Source organism: Coenobita brevimanus, chromosome 23 (assembly GCF_032717465.1).
Source record: "Coenobita brevimanus isolate Jiangsu-jjx chromosome 23, ASM3271746v2, whole genome shotgun sequence".
Classification (NCBI taxonomy): domain Eukaryota; kingdom Metazoa; phylum Arthropoda; class Malacostraca; order Decapoda; family Coenobitidae; genus Coenobita; species Coenobita brevimanus.
In genome coordinates this window covers 55893608-55907960 of record NC_136976.1, presented here as the reverse complement: position 1 = coordinate 55907960, position 14353 = coordinate 55893608, and the positions used below count along the sequence as shown (strand labels likewise).

Genomic DNA, 14353 nt, shown 5'->3' with positions numbered 1-14353 from the left:
CACACCTTTTGTATGGGAAGCAGTGAGGAGGGTAAGTATGGAAAGAGATTCTGTACTTATGAAATATGTGCAGTACTTTAATGTTGTTTGATTTTGTAACTGGAAAGGAATAATTGATGAGTATATTGCAGTGCAGTACTGCAATTCAGCTGCATCCTATCATGGCATGTAGTAAATTTTCACCGAATGATTCATTATATTGGTCATAATGTCTTACCCCTGTACATTTCAGGTTGAGGCTGATGATAAGTATGAGCGCATTGGTGGAACAAGCATGGGCGGGGGCACATTCTGGGGGCTGGGGTCTCTGTTGACTAAGGCCCGTGGCTTTGATGAGCTTCTCCGGCTGGCTAGTGAGGGAGACCACCGTAATGTTGACCTTCTGGTGAAGGACATATATGGTATGTACCATCTTATACTATTCAGGTTGTCTTATTACCTTTACGAATGAGGTTGTACAGTAAGACCTTACTATAACAGACTAATTGGGGCCCATGCCATTCCAAAAAATGTGAAATTCCGATAAAAGGGACATCCGGACTTTCACCTCCTAACCTGGACGTTTTCTGATACATCAGACATTAGTTTGGATTGTATGGATGGTTTTTAAACTGTTTTGACTACTATTGCGGTACCGTACTGTGTTATAACTTCACGACGTTAATCAGATGGTATAATACAGTCAAGTTGCCTATGGCGCGGACTTCTATGCTGTGGTTTTCTATCACATGGCACGGTGCCAGAACCAAAAAGAACGAACCATGCGCATAAAATACCTATGGGGTGGGGGCGCAGCAAGGTTTGAAATGCGCCTCTTGCCTCAGGACCCCCAACCCTACCCCTTCCACTTTAGCACTATCATCGTCAGAGTTAGGTACGTTCAGTATTTTATGCCCTTACAGTCCTTTGTTATGTTTAGTTTAGTGTTTAATTTGTGAGTAATACATGCATTGACAGATTGCTTCATTGTGTGCCTGTGTAAAGTGGGGGAAAACAGGGAAAAGTGGGGTGAAAAGGGGGACTTTGGGTGAACTTCCAGAACCAAATTCCATTTTTCTCATAGTTTTAGTTATTTGTATGGCACGGTTTTCTATGGTGTGGACTTGGCTCGAAACCAATTAGCCATGCCTTAGGGGACTTGACTGTATATATAATAATACTGTACTGTACACTGATAAACTATCTGTCTATTTCCAGATGCCATGATCCCGTAAGGGGTGGCCATTTGACTTTGAGTTATTTGTTTTACAGGGAGGGGCACTAACCCTCCACCAACCCACTTGTTGACACGTAGGGAGCACGTATGGTTTGATTATATGGTTACCACCCAGCGTTGTAAATGGTTTCTTGGCTTAGAGGAAACCATTTGGCTTGTCACTCAATATAAAGCATGTCTTTCAATTGTCTTATTGTGGTGAACATAGCTGAAGTGGTCTGGCAGTCTGGACTGCTTCTGGCTTTATCGAACTTTTTCTGATGTATAGGAATTTAGTCTGGTAGCTCCTCAAGTCTGATAAAAGCGAATTCCGGTCTATTAAAGTCTGTTATATCGAGGTTTTACTGTATTTTATCCGGCATTGGTTGGTTTGTCTGTTTGTTTCTTTCTGTCTGCTAGGAGGATTGCTCACAAAGTTATGATTGGATTTTGATGAAATTTTGTGGAAGGTTGGGCCATGGGCCAAGGAAGAAATTATTAAATTTTGCAGAGGATCCGGATCCAGATCCGGAGTATCCTTCACAATATCTCCAATAGTTCTCAATGAATTTCAATGAAATTTTGTGGAAAGGTGGGCCATGGACCGAGAAAGAATTGATCACATTTTGGGACAGATCTGCATTCAGATCTGGATCCTTCATCCATGGATTCTGATCCGGGATTACTCAAAAAGCCATGAATGGATTTTGATGAAATTTTGTGGAAGGGTGGGCCATGGGCCAAAGAAGAAATAATTAATTTTGGGGGGGATCTGGATCTGGATCATCCTGTGCAATACACTTATCTCTCCAAAAGCTCTCAGTGAATTTCAATGAAATGTTGTGGAAAGGTGGGCCATGGACCAAGAAAGAATCGGTTAAATTTTTGGGAGGATCCGGATCCGGATCTGGATCCTTTTTAATGGCAGTGGCGTTGATGGAGGTATGCACTCTCTGAGTGCTTTCTAGTCATCTAGGAATATTGTGTAATTTGTAAAATATGCATGCAGAAATATACATATATACAGTACCCTCGCGTCCAACATGGTAATATTGTCATGCATGGGTCTCGTGTTGGACCAAAAACGTGTTGGACAAACAACAGAGCTTATGGGGAAAAATGAATTATGTCAGCAACCCTAGGAAAAGTCACCCTAAATACCTACCATATACCTATACATATATTGGTACTACTGTAATTATAATAAATGGTACTGTGCTATGAATGATAACTAACCTTTTAGGATAGTGTTGGTGGGCTTGCTGGGAATGGAAGGTGGTATCCAAGGCTGTAGGTAGTCCTACTGGGTCCCCGAAGGATGGCAGCTGGCGTCACTAGCGGGTAATGGCTGCTGCTCCTCCTCAACCTCCCTCATAAATCCTTCGAAATCACACTCAGAATCACTATCTTCGTCCACAGCCATGGAAGGTCCTGCTTCTGCCTGTCCTAGCACTCTGTAAGCCTTCACTGCTGCCAGGATCTTGTCTTGGTTTTTATTATGGTCGTCACGTTGGCTTCATTCATGTCGTAGGCCTTGGCAATGTCCACTTTCCTCTCCCCTTTCTTCTTCCTCTCGATGCTTTCTAGCTTGGTGGCCTGAGGGAGGTGCTGCTGCTTCTTCGGGTTCTCAGAAGGCTTCCTAGGCATCGTGAGCAGGGTAAAATGCAGTAACAAGGGCAGAAAATGCAGCAAGAAAAAAGCACCTTCCAATGCGAATTATGCGACTGAGTGGTGCTGTGGCGGGAGAAATTTATACAAAACATCACATGACAGCAGAAGCATTTTTGATTGGGCGACATCATGATCACGTCACGATAGTGGGCGGGCGAGGTTACTTGATCGGAAGTTTTGATTGGCTGTCAGCATCATGGGAACGTCCAGTATGACTGTGTTGGACCAGGGGCGATCGTGCTAGAGGCGAACTCTGCGAATTTCACCCACTTCTCAGAGCTCCGTCCGTGTTATGCTAATGCACCCGTGTTACAGTAATTAAACCGAATTAAATCTTACTAATTATTGCTCTCCGTGCTGGACACGAATCCTGCTGGACAAACTCGTGTTGGACGCGAGGGTACTGTATATCACATTGTTTGTTCATGAAATGCCATTCATTAATATTAAATCATGTTTCCCTTGTTTTTCAGGACCAGTTGGATGCGTTGTGGCATGGAATCACTTAGATCTCTAAAGTAATCAAAGGACATTTCTTTGCACCAAACATTTGTCAGTTCAGTCATGAGGTTGTCCAAATTGAGTGTCTTCATCTCTGCCATGATTTTCTTCATCTTTGCACAGCAGTTTCCTATCGGATTTAGATCTGGACTGTTGCCAGGCCAGTCTAGGACCTCAATCCGATTATCCTGAATCCATTTTGTCACCTTTCTTGACTTGTGACATGGACCTGAATCGTGCATGAAAAAGTTGCATCCATGAATAGCAAAAAAGTTTTACAAATGATCTTTCAGAACTTGAATGCACTGGCCACCATTCATCATCAAGTTCTTAGGACGAAAGTAGAGGTCTTCCCTTCCCATTTCACCTGAGAAACGCCCCCATACCTTTACTGATTATGGGTGCTTAACAGTCGGCACTGTGTTAGCAGAGTCATATCGACTACGGGAGGCAGGGCGATGAACCTTGGCAGAACGCACTTGGAACACTTGAAATGTGCTTTCATCGGAAAACATAACTTTTCTCCACTCATCCGATGTCCAGTGTGCATACTGTACTTCTTGGCAAACTGAATGCGCTGCTTCTTCATGCAGTCAGTGAGAAGCGGTTTCTTGGCTGCAGAGCGGCTTGGCAAACCCAGCTCCTGCAAGTGGTGTTGTATGGTTCAAATTGAGATGTCTTGTAACAGCTGGGGATGCATTCTCTTCAGTTCTGCTGCTGTCAGTCGAGGATTCTTGATTACTTCCCTCTTCAGAAGCGTATGTGTACCTCTGGAAGTCGTCCTCTTCTTTCCACCGCCATGCTTATGCTCTGGTATGAGATCAGGCGGCAGGCTGCGTGCTCCAGCAAGAATCTTCATGACAGTTGACTTTGCGCTTCCAGTATGTTTACAAATCATGTTGATAGAGACATTATCCTGCGTCCATGCAATGATACAGACCTTCTCATCTCTTGAGCAGTACTATCCAGGCATGACAACTCGAGCTTTACATAACTCAAGTGATGGCTGTTGTAGATGGAAATATTAACCCTTTTAGTGAGTTATCTTTTATAAGCTGAGTAAATTTTTCTGGCAGTAGCAAGAATAAATGTAAATGACATAATTCTGAATGGGTAGTTGGAGGTTGTATTTAACTTTTTCGCTACAGGAGGAAGTAGCCCATACAAGGAAGGTAGAAGTGTTGCAAGAGGATGGAGAAAGGGCAGACTGTAAGAGAGGAGTGGAGGAGCAATTGGGTAAATATGATTTGGAGCTGATGGGGATGTGGAAGGTGTGTGCAAGATATTTGCGGAAGAAATCTATGCAGTATGTGAGGTGGTGTGCGAGGTGAAGAGAAGACAAAAAAGGGTGCAAGGAACAGCATGGTGGAATGAAGAGGCTGTGGTGCAAAAGAAGAAAGCACATAGTGAATGGATGAGAAAGAGAAGTGTGGAAGAAATTGAGAGACGGTATAGAGTTATATGTAGAGAAGAAGAGAGAGATGAAAAGGTTAGTAAGAGAGAGTAAGAAGAGACTGGATGAGGAATTTGGAAGGACTTTGAGTGTAAAGAGAAGGGAATGTAAGAAAATTTTGTGGAAAGAAGTAAAGAGAGTTAGACAGGATGATAAAGAAGTGAGTTGAGGAGTGAAAAATGAAAATGGTAGATTGCTAGTGGAGAAGGGAGAATAAATGAGAAGATGGAGAACACTTAAAGAAATTGTTGAACATAGAGATTGAAAGTTATGTGAGTATAAGTGGCTGGGGAATGGCTAGAAGAAGGAGGGAGGTGAGAAGAGAGGAAGAAATTGGTATGATGGAAGTAGTAGAAGCAATGAAGAAAGTCAAAATGGGGAAAGCCTTAGAAATTGATGAAGTGTGCGGTGAAATGCTGAAACATGGGGGAGAGATAGTAGTAGAATAGATATGGAAAAGGTGCAGATTGGCCTGGGAGGAAGTTAGAGTCCTGGAGGATTGGAAGTCAGGGGAAAAAGAAGTGTGTGGTAATCATAGGGGCATTTGTCTTCTTAGTGTAATAGGAAATGTATATGGTAGGATAGTTATTGACAGAGTTAGGAAAATAACAGAGAAATTGGTTGGAGAAGAACAGGGAGGCTTTAGGAAGGGAAGAGGTTGTGTAAATCAGATACTCATTCATGGGTCTTTAGTGGAAAAGTTTCTAGAGAAGGAAAGAAGTTCTATGCGGCCTTCGTGGATTTAGAGAAAGCATATGACAGGGTGGATAGACAAGGAATATGGAAAGTATTAAGAATATATGGAGTAGGTGGGATGTTATTGAATGCTGTGAAGAGTATGTATGAGGGTGCCAAGGCTGCAGTGCATGTGGATAGTGAACTGAATAAATTTTTCCATTTGAGTGTTGGATTGAAACAGGGATGTGTCATGTCTCCATGGTTGTTCAGTCTGTATATGGATGGGGCTTTAAAAGAGGTACAAGGTAAGGCAGTGGATGTTGGAGTGACCCTAATGAGAGAGGGTAGTTTTTGAAAATTACCTATACTGTTGTTTGCGCATGATACTGTATTAAGTGAAGACGAAGAGGAACTGCATTGCTTGGTGAATGAGTTTGGGAAAGTGAGTAAGGAACAGAATCTAAAGGTGAATGTAGGGAAGAGTAAAGTTACGGTCTTCAAGAGAAATGGAGCCGCTGAATGTACGGTGAGGCTGGATGAGTTGGAAATGGAAAAAGTGAGTGCGTTTAAGTACTTGGATAGTGTGATGAGTAAGGATGGAAGTTTAGAGAGTGAAGTGCTTGAATGGGTATAACAGGGAAGAAAGGTTGTTGGTTCTTTGAGAGCAGTGATGAAGAACAGGGAAGTGAACGTGGAAGTAAAAAAGTTCGTGCCTGACTGTTTTGTGGTACCAGCCTTAATATATGGAAATGAAGCTTGGACCTTGTTGGAAGGACACAAGTCAAGAGTGAGGACAGTGGAAGTGAGTTATTTGAGAGGAGCATGTGAAGTTATGTGGAGAGAGACTGACAAATGGGGAAGTGAAAGAGCATTGTGTTGTGGATGTGGATGTGATAGAAAGCATTAGGAGAAATGGATCGAGGTGGTTTGGCCATGTTGAGAGAATGGAGAGCAAGAGACAAACGAGGAGAGCGTATGCGAGTGAGGTGGAGAAGGGGAGAGGGAGGGGGAGGCCGAGGATGAGATGGCGGGATGGAGTGGAGAGGTATATGGGAGAGGGGGGTGTGAGCAGGGAGCAGGGCAGTGAAATGGTGTTGGACAAGGCGACATGAAGGCGATTTGTTTGTGGCTACCCCTTACAGGATTGAGGCATTTGGCAGTAAATAGATAGACTACATTTTCTCCTTTAAGCTGAATAAAATCATCTGAAGATTGCAGATACAGAAGAAAGAATATTTCTTACTAGTTTGAGAATAAGAGTTAGGAACAATATGATGAGCATCAGGAAACATGATTCCATTATATCCAAGTTGAAGGCTGTATATTGTCTTCTGAATTCTCTACTCTCTGGCTTTGGCTTTCTTGTCATTCTCTGAATAAATATATCTGTTTTGTTTACTAATCCCCTAATTCTACTGACTATGAAAAATTCTTCGACTATGTTACTTCTACAATGGAACACATTCTCTCCATTTCTCCTTTCTCTGAAATCTCCATTCTAGGAGTTTTTAATGTTCACCACCACCTTTGGCTCACCTCTTCTTTCACTGATCCACCTGGTGAACAAGCCTACATTTTTTCTATCCTTAATGACCTAGAGCAGCTTGTATAGCATCCTACCCCTATCCTTGACCGCCTTGGAGAGAGCTCCAACATACCTGACCTCTTCCTTACAACTAATCCTTCTGCTTACACTGTTAATATTTCCTTTTTGTTGGGCTTCTCTGATCACAACCTGATTACCTCGACCTGTCCTATTGCACCGGTACAGCCTGCGTGCCCTCCAAAGAAACGTCGACTGTGGCACTTTGGAGCTGCGGATTGGGAGGTCCTCAGGCAGTACTTCTTTGATTTTCCCTGGAATGATTATTGCTTCCATGGCCAGGAGCCATCTGAGTGTGCATTGCGCATTACGGAGGTTATTCTCTTGGGCATGGAAGCATACATTCCCTTCTCGTATCCTTTGACTAATGCAAAAAAGCCTTGGTTTAATCACGCTTGTTCTGATGCTGTCCGCAACAAAGAGAGGGCCTATAAAAGGTACCAGAACCAGCCCACCCCTGAACCACTTCTTGCTAATGTTTCTACCCGGAATCGTGCTAAGTCTGTTGCTCTGATAAAAATAATTTCGTTCGTACTATATGCTCTCAGCTCTCCAGCTTGAATTCTTCCCACTCCTTCTGGCACCTTGCCAAAAACCTTTCTAACAACTTTACCTCACCATCCTTCCATCCTCTTTTCTATTCTGATGGCTCTGTAGCTATTTCTTCTACTGATAAAGCAGATCTCTTCGCTCAGACTTTCTCCTCCAATTCCACCTTTGACGATTCCGGTGGTGTTCCTCCATCGCTTCCCCCCTCTGACTTCCTCGTGGCTGACATTAAAATTTCTTCAGCTATTGTATTTTCTGCTGTCACTGGCCTTAATACTAACAAGGCATATGGGGCTGATGGAGTCCCTCCTGTTGTCCCCAAGAACTGTGCTTCAGTGCTTACACCCTGCCTAGGTAATATCTTTTGCCTTTGTCTGTCAACTTGTATCTTTCCGTCTTGCTGGAAGTTTGCTCTCATTCACCCAGTCCCATAGAAGGGTGACCATTCCCAACCCTCTAACTATCGTCCAGTTGCTTTAACATCCTGTGTCTCAAAAGTTTTCGTGTCAGTTCTTAACAGAAAAATTTTAAAGCATCTTTCCTATCACAACCTTCTTTCTGATCATCAGTATGGGTTCCATCAGGGGTGCTCCACTGGCAACCTTCTCACCTACCTTTCAGACTCCTGCTCATCCTCCTTTCGGGACTTTGGCGAAAACTTTGCCATTGCACTTGACATCTCAAAGGCTTTTGATTGAGTCTGGCATAATTCTTTAATTTCCAAACTGCCCTCTTACGCCTTCTATCCTTCTATCTGTGCCTTCATCTCTAGCTTCCTTTCTGGTCGTTCTATAGCCGCTGTTGTAGACGGCCATCGTTCTTCTCGTAGATCTATCAACAGTGGTGTTCCTCAGGGCTCTGTCCTGTCACCGATTCTCTTCTTTTTATTCATCAATGACCTTCTAAGCTGTATGTCTAACCCTATCCACTTGTACGCTGATGATTCCACCCTTCACCTTTCCATTTGGTTCCTGAAACGTTCATCTCAGCAGTTACTTCTGTAAACAAGGGATGAGGCATTGGCACGCCTAATGTCTGACGTGGTTTATATCTCTGACTGGGATAAAAATAATCTTGTTGTTTTTAATGCATCAAAAACTCAGTTTTTACACCTATCAACCTGACATAATCTTCCACAGGAGTACCCTCTAAGGTTTAATAATATCCTGCTCAATCCTGTATCATCCTTGAACATGCTTGTGGTTTCATTCACTCGGGACTTATCTTGGAAAAATCATATTGCATCTCTCGTATAATATGCTTCCAAGAGATTAGGTTTGCTAAGCCAACTCCGTACCTTCTTTACCCCTGCACAGTTGTTGACTTTATACAGGGGTTTTATTCGCCCCTGTTTAAAGTACAACTCTCATGTGTGAGGAGGCTCCCCACATACAGCTCTTCTTAACAGGGTAGAATCAAAAGCTTTTCGTCTCATCAACTCTCCTCCTCTTACTGGCTCCCTCAACCTCTGTCTCTTTACCACACTGTTGCATCTTTATCTCTTTTCTATCGCTACTTCAATGGTCACTGCTCCTCTGAACTGTCTGCTTGCATCCCTCCACCTCTACGACGGGTGTGTAGCATCCGTCTAGCAACAAATTCTTATCCCTTTTTTATCCTGCTGTCTAATGCAAGAGTTAACCATTACTTCCAGTCCTTCACATATGCAACAGGTCAGCTCCGGAACTGTCTCCCTCTGTCTGTATTTCCTACTTCCTATGATCTCCAGTCTTTCAAACGCAGTGTGTCCGGACATCTCTAAATGAATGGATCTTGAATTTGGCTCTCTTTTGTATTGTTTTTGTTTTTATTCTTGGAAAGAACGGTTTGTGGGCTCCTTGCCTTTAGTTCCTTCTGCCATGCATAAAAAATATATATATATATATATATATATATATATATATATATATATATATATGCTTCCAAGAAATTAATTGTGCTAAGCTGACTCCATACCTTCTTGACTATATATATGGGTTTTATTCATCCCTGTGTAGAGTTCAACTCTCATGTGTGAGGAGGCTTCCCACATACAGCTCTTCTCAATAGGGTGGGGTCAAAGGCTTTTCATCTCATCAACTCTCCTTCTCTTATTGGCTCCCTTCAACCTCTGTCTCTTCACAGCACTGTTACATCTTTATCTCTTTTTCTATTACTACTTCAATGCTCATTGCTCCTCTGAACTGTCTGCTTGCATCCTTCCACCTCAACAAAGGGCACGTAGCACCCATCAAGCAACAAACTCTCATCCTTTTTCTGTCCAATTCTCTAATGCAAGAGTTAACCATTACTCCCAGTCCTTCATTTATGCAACAGGTCAGCTCTGGAACTGTCTCCCTCTGTCTGTATTTCCTACTTCGTATGATCTCCAGTCTTTCAAATGCAATGTGTCCAGGCATCTCTAAATGAATGGATCTTGAATTTGGCTCTCTTTTGAATTGTTTTTGTTTTTTTCTTGGAAGGAACAGTTTGCGGGTCCCTGGCCTTTAGTTCCTTATGTCTTGTATTAAAAAAAAAAAAAAAAAAAAAAAAAAAAAAAAAAAAAGCCATTTGGGTCAGATGAGTCAAATAGAAACTAAATACTGTAAAAGAGTTTTTTGTATTGGCCAAGGCTGTTACACAAAGCCACTTTGGACAAGGATATACTGATCTTGGATCAGTGATAAGTGAATATGTTATAAAGTTAGGTATGGAAGTTGGGTATTCTATGAAAGTGGCAGGGGATTGATTGGTTGGGTGAATTATATATGAAGGAGCACGTGGCAAAGATGTGATTACCTCTTTTTAACTTGATAATTGAGAGTTTGATTGACAGGTAGGTGATATGAAGTGACTATATAGAAAAAAAAAAAATGCAGATGGTTTGGGGTGTGATTTATAGCCAAAATTATGGAGCCATGAATGTTTTTGAGTCCCTGACCCATTTCACTGGGCATATTGTTGAGTGTTACCCTTCTTTTGTGCTTTCTCTTCCTTGTGGACCCTTCCCCAACCCATGAAGTGGGAAAAAGAGGCTAGGATGAGGTTGGTGATCATTGTATGCTTTGACATTCATTGGATTCTTTTGCAGGCGGTGACTACAGTGCCTTAGGTCTAACTGGTGGCATTATTGCATCCAGTTTTGGGAAGGCAATGCATCATGGCCACACCAAGAGTGAGGACAATCCAGGTATGTACCATAAGTCAGCATTTACTCTGTGCTGTCTTGATGTTCATTACTTGAGTATCTTCTTAAAGTATCAAAGTGACATACATTTGCTACTCTCCCATCACATCTGGAGGTTTTGTCTCCCTATGTATGTATGGCATGCACAGGGCAGGTATCATTAGTTTATTTTTTAAATGTGTACAGTATAGTCTGCTATAAGATTTAGTACTGTATTGTATTATATTATTCTTGTATGTTACACTCATTTGAGAAATTATATTTTCAAAATATAGTACATGCAGTGTGTAGCACATCACTAACATAATATTGAGAAACCAGTATATGTTTCCTTGTTTTGGAAATAAAGTGAGTCATATAAAAAGCCATGAGACATTTTGCGTGATTACTGAAACTTATTATAGTACAGTACTCTGTGTTGATTTATGAGTGATGATTTATGAAATTTCTTGCCTATCTTTGGCCACAGATGCTAAGTGCATGAAATGTGACCTGGCGAGACACTCGCGAGGTATGAGGGCCCAGGGCAGGCAGGTCACACCATGATACCCACATGTGGCTCACCTTGTAGTGACCACACTGCCACACACACTCAATACTCTTTCAATAATTTCTTCATTCTCTGCTTCTTTGATACATTGTTATTGATTAGGTAATGATGATAAGACTTCTTTTTATAGTAAAAGTCTCGGGTAAGTGTTTCATAGCTTTATAGTTTTGCAATCAAGTTAGTTCTGTTTGGTTATTGCTACTAACATTAAAATGAAGTGAAAGCTATTTAAATGTTATGACAATAATGTCTGAGGTGATGGTGTGGTGGTATAGCGGCATGTGGGGTGTTTGGTTTGTGGCCTGGTCTGGGGTGGTAGTAGTGGATGGCATTATAGGCTTTATATATACTCTGCTGTTTATGAGACAGATTCAGATACGAGTACTGTACTGTTTTTACGTGCCAGATATTACCACTGACCTCTAGTGTAGAGCTGTAGCATCACTTAGTTGTGATTCAGTACAGATGAGACAAAACTGGTTGATTGGTATCTGGTACTGTTCAGTCAGGATAACTTTTATTCCTGTACTGGACTTCGATTTTACAGTGTAATGTAAGGAGGCTTGTGCAGTATATTACAAGTTAATTTACTTTTACTTTTTGCAGTACCGTACTTAGCAGTAACTTTGTGTATGTTTGTTTTTTATGTATGGATAATAACTTGATACAGAGTGCCATTTTTAAATTCAGTAATCTTGTTCACTTCATCATCATAGTACATCTGATCCTGAGCCATTTTTAATGTAAGAGTTTTTTGGAATTGTCCCTTTTTGTTATGGCTTTCATATTTCCTGAATTTTGTAAAATGAGACTTAATTACCTTTGTATTAACGTGGGAGGTGACGATTCCAACCAGTACAAACATCCTTGCACTTTATATGGCAATGGAAGGAGGAACTGTACCCTGGGGTATCCTTGTTACTGTTGCCTATGCCAAGTCACAAGACCCACGCTCTGAATCTCCCCACCCCATGCAAATGTGGACAATTGGATTATGATATCATTGATGACAGTGTTTCGACTTTACAAGTGTGATGTTCCCTCTAGGGATAATTTGGGCTAGAATTGTGGGGTGTATATAGAGGGATAGGATAGATATTTGAGGATGGTGGTGAGTGGTGGGACAGAGATAGTGTGAATGCATCCTGTGAAATGGGTGTTGTAGGTTGGCACATATGGGTGTGGTGCCAGTTTAATACAAAACTTTCTGCAACTACAAGGAGAACAGCTACAACAGCATTAACAATAAGAAAAAGAATCATCATCATCATCTGGACCTCCCTTCCCACCCAAGGGCAGGGTGAGGAGTAGCAATGTCCAGACAGCCCAAAATTGCCCAGTCCCATGGGCCACACTTCCATTCACTCATCATTCAAGCCCCCGGAATCCTGGCTCTATCAGATACGCCAAAAACATTCACCACGTTCTGTAGCTTCACATAATCGTATCCGACAGAGTCAATCCAGATGCTGCCACATTAAAAAGGGGTGCCAAAAATCCCTGATCATGCACTTCTCCTCACAAAATTCATCCAGCCAGCTCGATCTCCTGTCAGTTCCCTAGCCTCACCGACTTCCAAACCTCTCTTCCTCACACATTCATCCACCATATCTCTCCACTTTCTCCTTGGCCTACCACGCCTCCTCCCTCCTTCAAATTCGCTCAGATATACTTTCTTCACCACTCTGTTGTTATCCATTCTCTCCACATGACCATACCATCTCGGTACACTCTCTTCAATTCTGGTGTCCACCGACTTCCTCACTCCGCATCTTTCACGAATCACATTATTTCGTATCTTATCCACCCTCTGTACTCCACATACATTCCTCAGCAGTCTCATCTCCACTGCTCTTACTCTTGACTTTTCATTTTCATGCCACACCATAGTCTCACATCCATATGTTAAAGTTGACACTAACACTCCTTCGTGTAAGCCTCGTGCAGCTGCAACACTCAAGCCTCTGTTTCTTATCAAGGCCTTCATTCCACCAGCTACTTTTCTTCCTTGTGTCACTCTACTTTCAACCTCTTTTGCACATTTTCCTCCCTTTTCTATCACTGTACCCAGGTATTTGTACTCTCATACCAATTCCAGTCTCTCTCCATTCACTGTTACATTGCACTGGGAGTCACCTTCTCTCTCAGTAACCATCACTTTACTCTTTTCTTCATTTACCCTCAAGGAACGACACTCACAGACATCAGCAAAACTCTGCACTAGCCTACCAAGTTCTTGTCGGTACTTGCAAGCAGTACTGCATCATCAGCATACAACAAATTTGAGATATTCCATCCATCACCATTCATTACCAATGCCATCCCTCTCTCCATTACTCTTGTTTTCACTTCTCTCATCACCCCATCCATATATACATTGAACAACCATGGGGACATCACAACTTTGTCGCACACCCACACTGGTTGTGAACCATTCACATAGATGCCCATTAACCCTGACACATGCTTCACTACCATCATAAAAACTCTTGACAGCACCTACCAGCTTACCCTCTACACTGTACATGTGCAAAACTTTCCACAATCCTTCTCTGTCCACTTTGTCATATGCATTTTCCAGATCCATGAATGCCATAAACACCTTATGGTCCTTCTCACCAGCCTTCTCTACTATCTGTCTCACTGCAAATATTTGGTCCACACATCCTCTGCCACTCCTAAAGCCACCCTGTTCATCACTTACTAGGACTTCTGATATCTCTTTTACTTTCTGTATAGTAATTCTTCCATATACCTTCCCTACCACACTCAGTAGGCTTATGCCACGATAATTCTTGCACTCACTTCGTTCACCTTTATTTTTGTACAAGAGTACAATCACAGCCTTTTTCCACTCTGCAGGCACAGTTTCATTCATCCATGCCTTCTTACATATCTCCAGCAAGCACTTCATTCCATTCTCTCCACTACATTTAAGCATCTCTGCATACACCTTATCAACCCCAGCTGCTTTCCCATTTTCCAGC

At 42.1% G+C, this 14353-nt stretch overlaps 1 protein-coding gene across 1 annotated transcript in view; it reads left to right on the top strand.

The window, feature by feature from the left end:
- LOC145392717 (4'-phosphopantetheine phosphatase) overlaps positions 1-14353 on the top strand; it is a 274959-nt gene that overhangs the window by 64184 nt on the left and 196422 nt on the right. The window contains exons 5-7 of the mRNA XM_080267017.1: positions 233-401; positions 10721-10819; positions 11286-11327. Coding sequence (XP_080123143.1) covers positions 233-401; positions 10721-10819; positions 11286-11327 — 310 coding nt within the window. The remainder of the gene's footprint in view (positions 1-232; positions 402-10720; positions 10820-11285; positions 11328-14353) is intronic.